Source organism: Anopheles darlingi, chromosome X (assembly GCF_943734745.1).
Source record: "Anopheles darlingi chromosome X, idAnoDarlMG_H_01, whole genome shotgun sequence".
Lineage (NCBI taxonomy): Eukaryota > Metazoa > Arthropoda > Insecta > Diptera > Culicidae > Anopheles > Anopheles darlingi.
Window position 1 is genome coordinate 9,654,925 of NC_064873.1, and position 17,113 is coordinate 9,672,037.

Genomic DNA, 17,113 nt, shown 5'->3' on the forward strand with positions numbered 1-17,113 from the left:
GCGAAACGACGTTCTGGCAGAGATTTAATGTGGATTTTGGTTTTCTCTTTAATTATGTGTGTGTTTGTGTTTGTGTGTGTGGCGAGAGAGAGAGTAGCAGGAAGGGAGGTTGGTGTGTGTAGGGATCCCCAGCAACATGTGGCTGGAAGGTTAACAAATCAGTTAACGACGATCCTCGACTCGTTCGAATGCGAACTCCAATGCGAACGAGCGACCAACAACCTGGCGGCTGGCGGCCGTTCTTGTTAGCTCCTGCTCTTCGGTTCTCACTTTCCTGTACCTTTTGCACCCTTTTCCATCGTCTGCTATACGTGTTACGGTTGTTTGGCCAAGGGCCATCGGCACACCAACTCCCTGCAAGAAGAGAGAGAGAGAGAGAGAGAGAGAGAGAGAGAGAGAGAGAGAGACCCACTGTTGGTGAAGGATACTCAACACTCACTCACAACACAGCCACAGACACAGGCGGGATGTTCCAGCATGCCAAGGAGAATAACGACATTTTCGTCGTCGTCGTCGTCGCCGGGGAATTGGTCCGGCAGGCCCGGTACCGGGGAAGGCCCGGGGTCAAAGGTCAATTGATGCAGGCGCAGGCGATCCGAGCGACGATCGACGTCCGGCGCTGTCCTTAAACGGTTTCATTGGTCTTTCCGATCCCGTCCAATCGCACGCGGATGATTAAAGCTCCAAGATTCGTTCGCCGAAAGGAGAAGAAGAAGAAGAAGAAGAAGAAGAAGAAGAAGAAGAAGAAGAAGAAGAAGAAGAAGAAGAAGAAGAAGAAGAAGAAGAAGAAGAAGAAGGAGGAAGAGGAAAAGAGAGGAAAGCAGAAGTAAAGAACCCCTCGCTAGAGCATCCCCATCTTTTGGGCAGTTTCTGTATAACATGCAAAAAAAACAAATCCGCATTTTGTGAGGTCTGAAACCACTCGTCAAACCATTTTTCAGGTATTTTCATACGAATCAGCGAAAACAGGCGATAGTCTGAAGGGGCCAGGCCAGGAGAACTAGCGGGGTAAGGTTAAATCCCCCATGTGAGTGTATCAACAAAATTTTGGGCCATTTTTAACGACTGTTATGGGGCGCTGTCGGCGAGAAAAATTAACATCTCATGTCTTTCTGCATAACTCGGTCTTTTTTCACGCAAAGCACGTTGTAGTTCTTCGATTAATTGCTAATTCTAACGATGCTCATTAACAGTTTCTTTGGAGTTCCAGCAGCTCATAGTAACCGACGTCCAGCTGATCCCACCAAACGCGCTGCATCGTCTTGCGTTCAAGGCGATTTGGTTTTGAGGAACAAGTTGATGGTGTACCGGGATCTACTGACCGGGTTATTATTGGCTTGGGTTCTCAAAGTACATCCACTGTTCATCGCCAGTCACCACAATAGGTAGGAACGACACTAGTTTTGGTCTAGAAGGCAAAATTAGGCATGTGTTTTGACACGACGTCCATCTGCCTAACGTTCAATTTGTGGGTTACGCATTTTCCAAAGTTCTTAACCATTTCCATGACCCGCAAACGGTTGGAAACGGTTGGTTTCGTAACTCGTAACTGCTGGGCAAGTATTTTTCGCGATTAGACATCCTCATCCTTACGCAAAAGAGCGCCTTCAATTCATGATCCTCAACTTTTGTGGGTCCGATTCTCCATGCTTCTCATATCACTCAACTCATAATGGCCCGTTTTTGCTCAGACGAAACTAATCACTGCAAGTGTCTTCCGCTGGGTACACTGTCACCATAGTGCTCTGCAAGCGTTTTATTGCGATTTGGCAGCCGATTTATTCAAATTCAAGCAAAAAACAGTTGAGCATATCCCGCATATGCTCGCTTTAGCTCTAGCACAAAACTTGCAAACATCATTATGCAAAGGAAAACGGTATGTTTTTGCATGGATTCACTTTATGATGTGCACTGGTTTACGTAAAATCAATTTTAGGATCAATCGAAGCAAAACTGACAAAGATATGAATTTTTGAAAATCCGCCTTACATACAAGGCACAAAGCATCTCGCGACTTTAAATTGCGATTTTCAAAACCTCCCTGAAAACTATTGGACCGATCGATTTGAAATTTTCAACACATAATTTTTACACTATTTGCCAAGTAGCCCCGTTGAGTTTTTGTTAAAATTGTTGATACTTTTTTTTGATAATTTTTTTAATTATGTAAAGCTCATTGTTTGAGGCAATATCGGAAAATGTAGCACTTTTTCAACTTCAAAAATCTGCCATAAATCGAAAAATGGGCATTTCAACAAAAACTCGACGAGGCTACCTGCTTAAACTTATAATCTAACAAAAGAATATTCATTTGAATGCTTCTGATGACCCAGCACGTGGCTACGATGGGCACCGCAAAAAGTACATTTTTGCAAACTTGCCTTTCTAGATTCAATGCCATTAACGTAGTTCTGAACGAATCTTCCCCAAAATAGAATGAAATATTCTTGAAAAGTTGTAGTTTAATATGAGATTATTTTGAAAAATTAAAATTGACTGCTTTCTTCACTAAAAATCGTCAAAAATAAGCCTGTTTTTGGCCCGAAATAACCAAAGCCTTAAGGTTATACACCTGGTATACCAAGGGACTCTGTCTCGGCACGCTGCTGGTGCTGCTGGATCTTCCCTGAACCTGAATCCTGCTCACACACACGCATTACGTACACACAGACGCCCCCGCGTGTACACATACACGAGGGGTCCACACGTGCGAAGAATAGTGAAAACGGTGCGGTAGCGACCAGCATGCCGCGAACACTCCGAGCTGGTTGCTCTCTCAGAAGATCAGAAGACCAAAGGAGGAGCTGCTCCAAAAAAATGCGAGAAAGTCCCACAGAATGCGGGCGTTCGGAAGTGGACAAGTGGGAGGCTTCGAAGCCAGCAGAAAATGGTGCAGAAGGGGAAGAAGAAGGAAATAATGGAGAAGTAGTAGTAGAAGGAGGAGAAGAAGAAGAAGAAGAAGCAAAAGAAGAATAGGAGGAGAAAGAAAAGAAGAAGAAGAAGAAGAATAATAATAAAAAAGAAGAAGAGAAGAAGGAAGAAGAAAACGAAGCAACAGTAAAACAAGACATTGAAGCGAAATTCCGGAATTCAGAGCTCGCGGGTAAGTAATGCGCGGATTCGCGGTGTGCGTGCGCCCGCGACTTCATCGTGAAAGTGGTTTGCTGGTGGAATGCCGCAATGATTCAATTCATGGGATGGGAGGGGGTGGGGGGTAGGATCGGTTTTTACCGCAAGAACGGTGCTCGGACCGGGGGCGCTCGCGATGTTCCGCGATGGTCCGGAAGAAAGCGAGAACACCCCCTTCCGTCCCTTTTTCCCAGTACGTTTCTCTCTCTCTCTCTCTCTCTCTCTCTCTCTCTCTCTCTCTCTCTCTCTCTCTCTCTCTCTCTCTCTCTCTCTCTCTCTCTCTCTCTCTCTCTCTCTCTCTCTCTCTCTCTCTCTCTCTCTCTCTTTCTCTGAGTGAACGTTGGGCGTTGGCAAGCGCGATGCGCTTATATAACCTCCTGGGTGCCTGGTTTCGGCCCCTTCGGCACAGAACGCCGCGCCGGACGGGGCCTTTCCTGTGGGGATGCTGGAAATATTCCCCCCTCGGGACTGACCCCAATTGCGTCGTCGTCATCGTCGTCGTCGTCGTGGATGGACACCGGCACCACTCCCGGCGAGCACGCCTCGTACCTCGTTGCGTAACGCGATGGCTGGCTCGATGCCCATCAATTGGTGTGCGCCCTGGTGTTCCTGGCCTGGGTTGGTGGTGTGGCCACGGCCACGACACCGATTTGGGGTCTTTGGTGGCGCAAAGCAAATGAGGTCAGCTCTCCCGAACACACACACACACTCTCAGTCAGAATCGGGTCACTCGAGTTGACACCAATTCCTGGTTTGACATTGTGCACAATGCACAATATCCGTGTGGAAAAAATCCGGAGCGGCATCGCGTGGCCATCGCGTGGTCGGTGGCGGTTCTGACGCCGGGCGATACGGATCCGATTCCAGCATCCCGGATGTGATATTCCGGGTCCAAAAAGGCCACCACCAGGCTGCTGTGTGTTCCCGTTAGCTCTGCGCGCGCCATTGCTGCGCTGCCGGAGAGAGAGAGAGAGAGAGAGAGAGAGAGAGAGAGAGAGAGAGAGAGAGAGAGAGAGAAAGAGAGAGGGGCTGGTGTGCGCAGAAACCGTAGAGCCATGGTGAAGAAGGTTATGGACCCCCCCTTTTTCCCCCTGGGTCTGGAGACTATGCTGCTGCTGCTGCTGCTGCGATGTGCCAAGAAGAAGAAGCAAGATTAATGAAAGAGGTGCCACTGGGTGCCAAGGCTCAAAAAGAACCACCCTAAATCCCTCCCCCCCCCCCCCTACTCCTTCCCTCCGAGAACAAGAACGTTCTACGCCCCACGATCGCACCGCCCGCCCGCCATTACACAATGGCGATGGCAGAGGGCCAGGACGAACACCACGCAAGAGGTCTGCGAAAACTGGAATCAAGAGAGAGGGAGAGACAGAGAGAAAGAGAGAGAGAGAGAGATAGATAGATAGAGAGAGATAGCGATAAGGAGAAAGAGGAAGAGAAGAAACCGAATCGAAAGTTCAACCACGATAGAGCGATCCCTTAACAGGGTAGGAAGGAAGGGAGGATGGGGACGGGGGGTGGTGGGCTAGAACCAGTCCCCGATCACAAAGACCACACCGAGCCATCGCACAGATCGCTATCAAGGTGAGGGCAAGGTACCTCCCCTGGCCTCCACGTCACCGCCGCGAGGATGATGATTGGAATTGGCACGGAGACGTCGGCTTCCTTTTTTTTTGGGTAGGGGAGAGGGACGGAGTAAGGGGTGGGGGGATGTTGCCTGTTGCCAAGAGACGGTTTGGAGACATTCGACATGGATGCCAGGATATCGAATCCCGGAGATCCGTGGCCAAGTTTTATTTTGTTTTTGTTTTATTAAAGCTCCCCCCCCTCCCCTGGAGAGGGGGGTTGGGGAGGAATCTGGGATTCTGATTGATGCTTGCGGCTGCGGAAAAACTTTCTGCGATGTGTTCGACAAGCAACAACTGGAACACAGAAAGATGGAGAAAGAAAGAATGTAATAGAAGGAAAGAGGAAGAGAGAGAGGAGAGGGGGAGGGGGAGGGGGGCAGAACAGAACAGAACAGCGCGAGGCAGAGTTGAAAGGGATGCCCGGAGCGCCTTTAAACGTGCCCCTAACCTCACTTCTGCTGACGATTATTGTGCTGAACACGCAGCACTCAGGCTTGATTGCGCAATCCGATAGTGTGTGTGTGTGTGTGTGTGTGTGTGGTGCAGTGGTATGCAATTTTGCAGAGGTTGCGAAACTGCGCAAAATTTGGCAATCTAACTAATCCATCAAAACAGTCGAGTTGCTGGCTGGTGTTGCCGGCGCCACCAAAATTGATCGAGATCAGAAATGGGATCACGACAACGGACAACGAACAACGACGACCAGGCACAATAATCAATAGGGATAGCGGTTTCTGGAGGCACCGGGGGGGGGAACGGCCACAGGCCACAGTGAGGGTTCCAAACATTGCCTTCGGCGTCGAAAAACCGAACCAAAACAACCACCCCAACACCCCGTTACCGCTAATCCCTGCACCAGGGGGTTGCAGTGATGGCAAAGGAGGGGGAGGGGGGAGGAAGGGGGTGAGTGAATAGGGGTTGTAAGACAAAAAACCAAAACAACAACAAAAAAACAGCTACAAAACAATTTGTTGCATAGCGCGCCGGATGGGGATGATAGTATCAGCGGGGGAAGCTGTATGGGAGGGGGGGAGGGGGTGCAGGCCGTAGGAGGGGGAATGAAAGTTGTTTGCTTACCCTTGCGGGCGGCGAGTGACCCAAACCAACACAAACCGCGAGCCCTGAGAGAAACAGAAGATTGTGGGTGAGGAGGATGGAGGAGAAGGGATGGGGAAGGGAAATGGAGTCGTTGGAGATTGAGAGCAAACGATAAACGCATTTATTGGGGTGGGCAATTCATGCCCTCCAGCATGAAATCTTCCATCACGGATCCATCGGCAGTGGGAACGAACGATTTTTCGGCAGAGATATAGAAAATCACACACGAGAGAGAGAGAGAGACAAAGAGAGAGAATGAGAGAGAGAGAGAGAGAGAGAGAGAGAGAGAGAGAGAGAGAGAAAGAGAGAGAGGTTGGAGGAAACGCCGTTAGTTTTGGGGTTTTGGGACAGGAACAACAACGCCAACAACGCAACAGCAACCCCAACAACAAATGAATGAAAACAAAACTCAGCACAAAAAAAAACCAAAAACGGAGAAAAAAGGAAGAAAGAGGTCCGGGTCCAAGGGGACCAACAAGACAGCTCGACTGGCCATGCCGGACACCCTCCCCTCCCCCTTGACCCCACAAGATCACATCAACAAAAAACAACAACAGCGATCCCCGAAACAACTCCATCAAGCAGATCCTGCATCAACGTATTGAAACAAAGAAAGAGAAAAAAAGAGAGAGATAGATAGAGAAAGAGAGACACGAGAGGCAGTATGCCGGAGGAAGGGAAGGAGGGAGGGTCTGCATTTATGAAGTTAACGGATATGAACCCCCAGGCGGCAGCAGCAGCAGCAGCAGCAGTTGGTGCTCCAATTCATTCAACTGCGCCATTAGCGGCCGGACTCGGGAAGTGCTCAACGAACGATCGCCCCACCTTCTTCCTTCCTTTCTTTCTTCCTCCCTTCCTTCCTTCCTTCCTTTCTACTTCCCGTTAGTGCCGTGGCTGGTGGCGTACGGCGAGGATGCGCTGACAATAATGGGGTCGCGCATGCCATAATATTGATTGTTTGCCAATCGCCGAAAAGCAAAACAAATTTGCCAGGGCTGGCCAGGCCTGGCCTGGTTTGGTCAGTGGCCAGCTCATGCTCGTGCGATTTGCCGGAATCGGCAACGCAAAGCAGAGGAGACTAATTAGAAGGCAAAAATAGAAATGCCGTACCGAATGCGTACCTGAATGTGCGCGTGAGCAGAGAAGAGGATGCGATGTGTGTGGGAGAGAGAAAGATAAAGAGAGAGAGAAAAAGAAGAAGAGATATAAAGAAAGAGACAGAGAGAAAGGACTACTGATCCGGGTAGTTGGTAGTTGCGCAGTAGCGGCTCGGTGACAGAAGGACACAGGAAGGAAAAACGGAGGAGAGCAACCCTAACCTCACTTATCGTGGCGCTCGTGTGCATCGCGCTACCGTAGAATGGCGCATGTTTGGCGCATGTTTGACGCGTGTGCGCACGCTGTCATGCGATCGCACATGCCGATCAGCCGTCAATTCGTCTGCAATGTTGTGCCATCGGATCCTCGGTGGCTTCCGATAACAACCCCCTCCCCCACCGGGGGGGTAAATTTTCCCAGCGGTACAATGCTCATGCATAGCTCCGAGCGTAGCGTTACAATTCATCCCCGCGATATTGACATTATGACGCGCGAGTGGCGCCGCGCAACGCGACGCGACACTATTTGCTGACCAGGTCCGCATGCACTGTCGGTCTGCGACACTGCGCCGCATGCTCGATTGCACGTGTCAGAGCGGACAAACCGGAAGGAACGCAGACGAGCTGCCGGGTGCGATGCGATTGATTGACGGGAGAACGAACGAACGAACGAACGAACGAAGAGACAAAAAATAGCTGGAACATCAGCTCAGCATCCAGGGCCAAGACGAATCCAAGAGACGCTCGGTGCAACGAACTGATCCAAAACATGCCACCCCGCTGAGCCCCCCGACGGTAACGGTTTAAAAGGTGGCACCGTGGTCCCGTGGTCCCAAACCAAAACAACGCCACCGCCAATGGGTGGCACCAAACAAAAACACCAAAAAAACAAAAACTTTTCCATACGCACCGGACCGGAGGTGGATAGCCTACTTTGTTTTAAGGAGGAGAAGTGGGAATGGGCAGAGGCAGGCGGGGGAGGAGGGAGAGAGGGGGTTCCATCCTCTACCGCTGACCCACGTTGAAGCTATTCGAAAGAATTCTAACTATTTTGTTTTGATCGTGCGTTTCAAATAGGGTGGTCCAAGAAGGGTAAGAGGCGAGGGGGTGGTAGGAAGGGCTTTTGCTCACGCACGCACCGGACTCCGGAGTGGGGTCCAGGTAGAGCATGGCACACACGGTATCACCTCTTGCCAGCATGAGAGAGCAAGAGAGAGCAAGAGAGAAACAGAGAGAGAGAGAGAGAGAGAGAGAGAGAGAGAGAGAGAGAGAGAGAGGGAGAGAGAGAGAGAGAGAGAGAGAGAGAGAGAGAGAGACAGAAAGAAAAAAAGCGTATCCAGTGCCGTGGTTACAATCCCACTCCCTACTGCTTCCCCCTCCGCCTTACATCCCCAATCCCCCTCCCCCTGAATGCCGTTTGGACCGCGGGGACGATGGAAGGAAACCGGATTAGAGCGCGAAGTGTGCGAGATCCGAGGAGACCCAACGTGAAATTGGGCCACTTTCACGGGTTTTACGCAACCAATAGCACCCCAACGGCACCCCAACAGGGGAGGGGGGTTGTTTTACTCTGCTCACCAATCGATCAGAAACCAATCAACCCTTCCGCTCTACTCCACTACTACTGCGAGTGAGTCCACCCGTAAGTGAATTCCGGGATACTCTGCGAATTTGGAACCACCGCGATGGTTGCGCAATGGTGGGTGGGTGGGTGGATCGCGCACCACCCCTCTCCTTCTAACACAGCAACCCTCCTAAGTCTTCCTATGGCTTCTCCAGGCTCCTGGCCGGCACGGAAAGGAATCAGCACGTCATGAGCGAAGCAGAATTGCAGTCTAGTCCCATTTTCGCCCCCTACCCCTTCGTTTCGCTCTTTACACCCCCACGCGTCACGGGAGGGGAGGGGAGGGCGCATTGCAAACGCCGGCCAGATTTCACAACATTAGAGAAATCGTTGAAGACGCCACAGAAACCAAATGCGCAAACAAGGGCCAGCTTGTCCCTTGCCCAGATTGGTGAAAGTGTTCCTTATGGTCGAAGGGGATGACTACTCCCTCTCATCGTGGGGTGCATCCCATGCATCCCGTTACTATCTTCGTGAGTACCCGCTGTGGGTATGCCACCGTTGGTGTGGCGCAAGCCGTGGCGTTCCTCAGCGTAATTACTAGGCCAGCGAAGAGGAGGACGAGGGTGGGGGGGGATGCGTCACCCCCCCCCCCCCCCCCCGGTTCGACACAGGGGTGTGCCAAAATTCGACGCTGATCTCGGTCTAGTTCGTTCGTTTTTGCTGCTTGAATTTTGGAGCGGGATGTGCGTGTTTGTGTGTGTGTGGGAGCGTGGGGATGAGAGGGCGAAACCGTTGCCCATTTGATTTGGCCGCCGCGATTGTTGTTTTGGCCAGTTTCGGCCTGCCTTTTTTTGGTTGTTTTTTTTTGCACAAAACCGTTACGCGAATTCCGCGAAACTCTGGCGCCTCCAAACGCCAATTATTAAACGCCGCGCCAAGCGCCCTGCTTGGATTCCGCCTCCCGCGGGCACCCGTGTAAACTGCATCCCCTTCCCCTTCCCCTTTCCCTTCATGCTCTCCTCGTTACGGGCATGAGATTTCGCCATCTTTTTTGGAGTACGTTCGCGCGGAGGCATTCCGATTTCCCCATTTTGCGCCCATTCTCTTTCTGCCTCGATCTCTTTATTTACCGTTCCACCGGGGTGGGTGGGGGAGCGCGGTGGATAGTAGAGAGAGAGAGAGAGAGCGAGAGAGAGAGAGAGCGCGCCTGATGCTATCCTGCGAATTCTGCTCGCGGTTCACGGAGGAAGGGATGTGTGGCATGCGACGCCATTCACCGTTAGGATCGCGTTCACACAGAACACTACCCCCTCCCCCACTCCTCCCAAACATCCTCTACACCCTCTTTCAACCCTTGAGGATGGATTTCGCTGGAATAACGCTGGAACGTGCTGCGGGAGTAGCGAGAGTTCCGGGCTCTGGGGAGAGTGGGTTGTGGGAGGGGAAAGGGGGGGGGGGGGGTTGGCACCCCGGGCCTCCGGGTGGGCTATACTTGCAAAAACTGAAAAACAAAACCCAACGAAAAGAGCCCCCGCCCTCGCCGATTGCTCCAGAAACTTCTAGAAAGAGACTCACGGAGCCACTCAACAAAAACAACAAAACGTTTGGAAGAGAAAGAAAGAGAGAGAGAGAGAGAGAGAGAGAGAGAGAGAGAGAGAGAGAACGAGAGAAGGGGTTGTAAGGTAATGGAGGTAGTGTGTGATGCCGACCTCAGTCACGTGATTGGAGGGGAGTGTAGGGGAAAGGGAAAGGGGGGTTGGAAAGGGATGGGATGGAAAGGGGGTGCCCGGGTTTGGGATACGCGACACGCCGCCGAACATGCGTAAACAGAAATTCCAAAGATTCGGTAACCGTTAGGTTGGACCATTGACCCTGGCCATCATCCACCACGAATGGAGTGGAGCGCGGGTAGGGTAGATGGGGGGAGAGTGTTGTTTTGATTTGGTTCGCTGGGAACGGCAGGGAAGGGAGGGGAAGGTGCGGTGAATGGAATAAAGCACTCTGGCTAATAGTGACCGTGGCCGCGGTGGCGGTGGCGATCCGGCTGGCGAAGAAAGTGATCATGACCGATCGTGGGGCCCGGCTGGCAAACCCGTTGAACTTGACATCCCACCCCCCCCCCCCCCCCTTCCTCCTCCCTCCCCAACCGGCCGGTCAGTCGGTTGGTGCGTGTACGCACCGCTGGCAAGTTCGCGTCGCCAGTTGAGCCGCTCGCGTTCACCGCAAGCGACGCGCTACAACATATCAGGGACCCCAACGGAGGCGGGGAACGTTCTTTGGCGTCCGGCGTGCGTCCGGCATCCTCTCCTTTCTACCCTTCTCGAGGGATGAGGCGTGTGAGCGAACGAACGAACGAACGAACGACCGAAATGCCGAGTAGGAAGAAAGGAAGAAATCGGGAAAAGCAAGAAAGAAGGAAAGAATGAAAGAAAGACGCGGGTGAAAGGAGCGAATTGGTAGCGAAAGGGGTGAGCGATGGGTAGAAGGCCACCTCCCCCTCCCCCCGGGGGAAGGAAGGGCGAGCGCGCAATCGCTCGCGAGAAGCGAGAAGTAGGTTATTGCGTTCTTGATTTCGTCAGCCGGGCCCGGGTCCCCGGGCCGGGCAATTTCGATTTCGGTGCAGCAGCAGCGAGCGAGCTGGGCGGTTGCTCGCTGACGCAACCGGAACCGCACCGCTGCGAAACCGTTACGCCAGCACCGAGACGCTTCCATTCGTCGAACTTTTCTCGTGGCCCCCGACGAATAAAGTACGAATCTTACTCCTACGGGTCAGAGGATCCTAGCTAGCTGGTTGGATGGAGGAAGACTCTCCGTTGCCGTGTTGTCTTCCGAAAGATTTGTTACCTTAGAACACAGAAAGCCGAGCCGAGTGGTCGAAAGTCGATTCCTCATTTTGTGGGGCCAAACCACTCGCGAAACCCGTTTTCAGGCATTTTCATCCATATTTTCACTTCAAATTATCTCCATTATTTGCTCATTTTAGCAGATGTTTACTGACTCCATCTTTTCCGAGCTAAGCGAACATTCAATGTTCAACGGTCAGTGCGTGCTATGGTTTTCTAAACAATTTCTAAGCCTAAAATCTCGCAGTATTAAATTATCACATTATATATACTTACAGTGACCGGCATAAGTAAAAGCCTACCCCTTGATTTTTGTAGATTTTCGACTGTAAATCCCATATTTTCTACCGTAAACGGCAAGTGTTGTGTTTTTCTTGAAGGTTTAACATTCCTCTTTCTGTTTCACTAGCTTTCATCTCGATTGGATTAATAACAAATTTTTGATAAATGTTTAAATGAGAGATGGTCGATCACAGATGTGACAAAAGTAGAAGCCCACTTTACAATAAATACTATTGTGACTCTACTAAAGCCCTCTGGTTACTATATCTTTGTTAGGCCTTTAGTTTACATCTGTTTTAAAGTTTTAGGTTCCCCCCCCCCACCTCTCCACCATTATTGGTTGCAGTTATTTAATCCATCAATCGTAGTAGTTCCAGTAGTAAGTCGATTGGGCACGGGTTTTCGCTAAAGAAATGGGTGTATGGCAGGAAAAAAAATCGTTGCATGCCTGAAATCTTCTTATGCAGCATTGATTCAATCATGTGTCTCAACAGATATTAGCAGAAAAAATATCATTAGTAGGGGATGCCTTTATGCCATCATGACTGATCACCAATGTTCATCAGATTAGAAAATGAGATATAAAACCAGACGTTCTGGGAAGACGAATGATCGAACAAATGATAAAAACCATTCCGGAGATTAGGAAATCGTCAGAATTAACTTTCTGTTCCATCATGAAAACCCTGTCGCTGTCTATTTTGGAGCAAACTATGCCACATTAGAATAGCTCGACATGAGTACAAGAGTGCGTATGCAAAAAGTCTTCCGTTTATAAGCCAAAAATATGGTTAAACGTTTGAATTTCACCCGGAAATGTCTGTGATCGACCATCTCTCATTTAAACATTTATCAAAAATTTGTTATCAATCCAATCGAGATGAAAGCTGAAACTGATAGAAGAACTTTAAACCTTCAAGAGAACCACAACACTTGCCGGATACGATAGAAAATGTAGGATTTAAAGTCAAAAATCTACAAAAATCAAGGGGTGGGCTTTTACTTATGCCGGTCACTGTATAGGACAAGGGGTGAGCCTCACATTCTTGAACTCCAGATAATCTTACAATTACAATCTGAACTTGGAACAGGACGCAAAATCCTTCCGGGTCTAGAATAATCGCTCCAGTCGGCTGTAAAGCGTTACAGTGCGCGTAACGCTTCGCTGATGCGTCCAAAGCCCCTGGCTGCCCCTGAGCGATATACAATCGGTATAGCACGCAGAGCACGGGTGCGTAACGCTTTTCGCGCGTTCGATTAGTGCATAGGTGCACTAGTACTAACGGGTGGCTCCGCAGGGTGTAACCTACTGCTAAGGGTTCTTAAGCGTTCGCTTGCAACAACCGTTGCTGCTGCTGCTGCTGCTGCACGCCGTGCCGTCACCGCGCCCTGCTCCGTAGCAGTCGGAGCAGGTGCATCCTGCCTCCACTGTCTTGGAGCAACAGACTTTATCTAGCGCTACTTTATCTGCAGCACGTGGTCCAAAGCGAAGACCTTGATTACGATGCGCTACCACCACCAGTACCACCCGCGCGTTACGTGAATCCAATTTCGGATGACACTTGGCTTGGGGTTCGTTATCGCCCTCCCCAGAAAGAGAGAGAGAGAGAGAGAGAGAGCGAGGCGCAACGCAGGGGCAGTGGCTTCTATAATCAATCGCGATAAGCGCTTTGCCATCGCCACGGGCCCTCAACTTCACAACTTACCATGCAGGTGTGCTCGCCATTACCGCGAACCATCGCCAATCCTAGCACCGTCACCTAGGGCTAGTGCCTCATCACCAGTCCCCCCCCCCCCCCCCCTCTTGCCCGGTGTGTGCTATCGTGCTGCGCTGGTGATGACGCTCGAATGCCACATCAGTGAGATGGCATTTTTTCGGGGGGTAGGTGAGTCCCGCTAGTTTTGGGCAACAACTGCCCTGCTGACGTCACGATCCGTCGCACACTAAAGTAGTGGCTGGCGGAAAAGAAGGGGGAGGGGATGGATAGCTGTACAGGAAGTGAGTGATACATCCGGTCGATCGATTGCGGCTCAGGGAAGCGCCTCTCCTGGCCCCTCTAACACACACACACACACACACACACACACACACGAGGGGGAGGGGGGTCTGCAACGAATTGTAGATTGTCGAATTATCTAGGCGATTTTTTGATGAGTAATCATATGAGATAGAGGGCTGTCTGTGTGTGTGTGTGTGTGTGGATGTTGGAGGTGCGAATCGGGCGTATCGGTGGTTGATACACCGAGAGAGAGAAAGAGAGAGAGGGACACAGGGGGAGCGCTGGTGGCTGCACGTACGCCGCGCAGGACAGTACTGGTTGGTACGCGCGAACTGCTAGACCGAGGAATCGAGCCGCGCGGGTCTCCCGGAGGGCCAGCGAGCAAAGTTCGTCGTCGGCACCAAGACACAGGGCAACGAAGTCGAGGAGTCGAGGCGGGGCGTGTGCTAGCTGCTAGCATCCGGCATCCGGCACCACAACCGCAGACAGCGTCAGCAGACGAAGGAAGGAGAAGGAGAAGGAGCAGGAGGAGGACCAGCAGAAGGAATAGTGAGTGAGGAATAAAGAGGAATCGATCGGAAGGTAGGGAAAGGGGAACTGGGTACTGGGTACTGAGCTGCCGGCCTTCGCCGGCTGGGCGGATCCTTGCGCAGCGCAACAAAACAACAAAAGACCGATCGCTGCTCTTGTGTTGGCCCCTTGCTTCGGTACAATTGATTCAACGAGATTCAAATGAGATGCCGGCCCAGATCGGGATTTGGCTCCCAAATTAAGTCAGTCGCCAGCGGTCGGGTCAGGAGTGAATGAAAGAGTGCGCTCGTCGCGTCCGTTCGTTCGCGCCCGGCCTGGCCAGTCTCTCGACGCTCGAAGTAAAGGAAGCCACCAAGGATCTCGTGTGTTTGCGTGTGAATTGCGTGTGGGGGTGCGTGCGTGCGTGCGTTCGTTCGTTCGTTCGTTGTATCCGAGTGGTGGGCTAGGTAGAATGAGAGCGCGGGGCCAGTCGGCTAGCCGGCCGGCCGGCCGGCTTAAACCTAGAAACTAGATCGACTAGACGAGACTTCTTCCCCAGGAGCTGTTCCTGTCCTTCTTGCTTCGCTGGCTTTAGCTTTAGCGCCCTGTGGACGCGGCGAGGCGGAGCGGTGGCAATCTCCCTCTAGTCACTCTCGACTATTCTATTCCCCCAGCCACTCTTTGCCCCTTTCCCTCTCTTTCCATTCTCTGGGTATCGCCTCGTACGCTTCGCCTTCGCCTTACGAGTGTTTTTGGTGTTGCGATTGATTGATTCCGTCTTCCGTTCGGTCACTTATTCTTCCACTGATACACACAGACACACACACACACACACACACAGAGCCGAGCGGCAGAGAGGAATAAAGGCGAGGCGAGATCGACGGCAGTCCCCCAAACAAAAAAAAAGGGTGCCCCGAGGTGCCACGAGCGACATCCGTTCCGGGACGGCCAGTCGGTTCGGTGCGCTGCTTGGAGCTGCTTGGTTTTGGCGATGGAGCACCGGTTGAAGCAGCTGGTGCGCTGGCTCCTGGTGCCCCAGGACCAGGACCACCACCAGGACAACGCGACGGCGAACGGGATGACAACGCCGACGACGGTATCATGGCTACTCGAGGGTGGGTTACCGGTGCCCGGATTACCGGGCGTCATTATGTCCTGGAGTGGTATTACCAGCGCGCTGTTGCTGCTGGTCCTCGGTTACGCCCTTTACCGGTTCTACTATCAAGCGGTCGTCTGGAAGCGCGTAAGTGCATCAAAAACCAACCAATCCAACCATCAACCCAACCTGCCTGTCTGCCTGCCTGCCATCAAACCGACCGACCAACCGGCGACCCTTTTTTTGTTTTTTGTATTTCCCGCCAGGATCTGACGGACATCGGGTACAACCACGTCCTGGATGCGGCCAGCATCGGGCGGAACGATCGGCGGCGGGTGGACTGCGTGAATCGGGCCCGCCGGCTCCGCAAGATCGGTGACCGCATCCCGCCGCCCTACCCGAACGGTTGGTTCGCGGTGCTGGAATCGGAGGAGCTCGGACCGGGCGCCACCCGGGCCGTCGACTGTCTCGGCCAGAACCTGGCCGTCTTCCGGACGCTCGCCGGTACCGTGCACGTCCTCGATGCCTACTGTCCCCATCTCGGGGCGAACCTCGGTGTTGGCGGGGTCGTCCGGGGTGACTGCATCGAGTGTCCGTTCCACCACTGGACGTTCAGCGGACAGGACGGGCAGTGCACCAACATCCCGTACAGCCGGTCCGGTACGATACCGAAGGTGGCCCGGCTGCGCAAGTGGCAATCGCTCGAGGCGAACGGGTTTATCTTCGTTTGGCACCACGCCGATCCGGACGCGACACCGTGGACGTTCCGTGTCGTGCAGGAGATCGAGGATGGCCGGTGGGCGTACTACGGCAAGAACGAGTTCCTGGTCAACTGCCACATTCAGGATGTGCCGGAGAATGGTGCGGACGTGGCGCATCTGGCCGCGGTACACGGGCCAAACATGCTGTCCGGTAGCGACATCCGCTACTCGCGTGCCGGCTGGGCCGAGTTCGGCATGCACTCCTGGCTAGCCAGGTACCGTATTGCGATGGGATTGGGGGGGCTCCCTATTCGTCTATTTTCTCACTTCGTTACTCTCTCTCTGTGCGTCTTTCTCTCTGTGTGTAGTTGGAATGCTCCGGGCGAGGGAGACCCACCGCACGTCGCCACGATGGATCTGGTGCACTCGTTCCGGCTGTTCGACAAGCTCGAGGTGGGCAAAATAGATGTGCGAGCGCACCAGATCGGGCCCGGCTACGTACAACTCATGATGAACACCGGTATGGGCCCGTTCGTCGTCCTGCAGACGGTCACACCGGTCGAGCCGCTCGTCCAGAAGGTCATCCATCGGTTCTACGCACCGCGCAACCTCTGGAACGCCATCTTCCAAAAGTTTGCGATCTGGGCGGAGAGTGTGATGGTAAGTGTGTGTGTGTGTGTGTGATCTTCCCTGATCATGTGAACGCACTACTGATTATTATTATTTTTTTTTTGGCGATGTTCGTTAATAGTTCGAGCGGGACATGATGGTCTGGAATCACAAGCAGTTCATCGACAATCCACTGCTGATCAAGGAAGATCGCCTGATCAAAGCCTACCGCAAGTGGTACAGCCAGTTCTACTCGGAGAACAGCATCAGCTTCACGATGGCGAAGGAGAAGCTGGACTGGTGACGGGACTGGCTGGATGGCTGGCTGGCTGGCTGACTGGGGATCCTCAGCTCGATGCTGTGATGTAATTTTGTACTTTAGCTGTCTAGAGATCGCGGATCGGGCGCGGTCCCGATATTGCTCCATTATCCTATCTGAAGTGGGCAGCTACTTGCACCTTCTAAAATTAGTAGCAGTAGTAATAGTAGTAGTAGTACTAATAATATCTGTAACAATAGCAGTGGTAGCAGCCATAAATCGGTTACCATAAGAAAT

The 17,113-nt window shown here is 52.2% G+C and overlaps 1 protein-coding gene across 1 annotated transcript; it reads left to right on the forward strand.

Annotated features, from left to right (window-relative positions):
- The first annotated feature begins 15,142 nt into the window (after window positions 1–15,142).
- On the forward strand, window positions 15,143–16,861 carry LOC125955452 (cholesterol 7-desaturase nvd). Its single transcript, XM_049686589.1, has 4 exons — window positions 15,143–15,394; window positions 15,514–16,223; window positions 16,317–16,608; window positions 16,700–16,861. Exons 1-4 carry the CDS (start codon window positions 15,143–15,145, stop codon window positions 16,859–16,861), a joined length of 1,416 nt encoding a protein of 471 aa, XP_049542546.1.
- The last annotated feature ends 252 nt before the right edge of the window (window positions 16,862–17,113 follow it).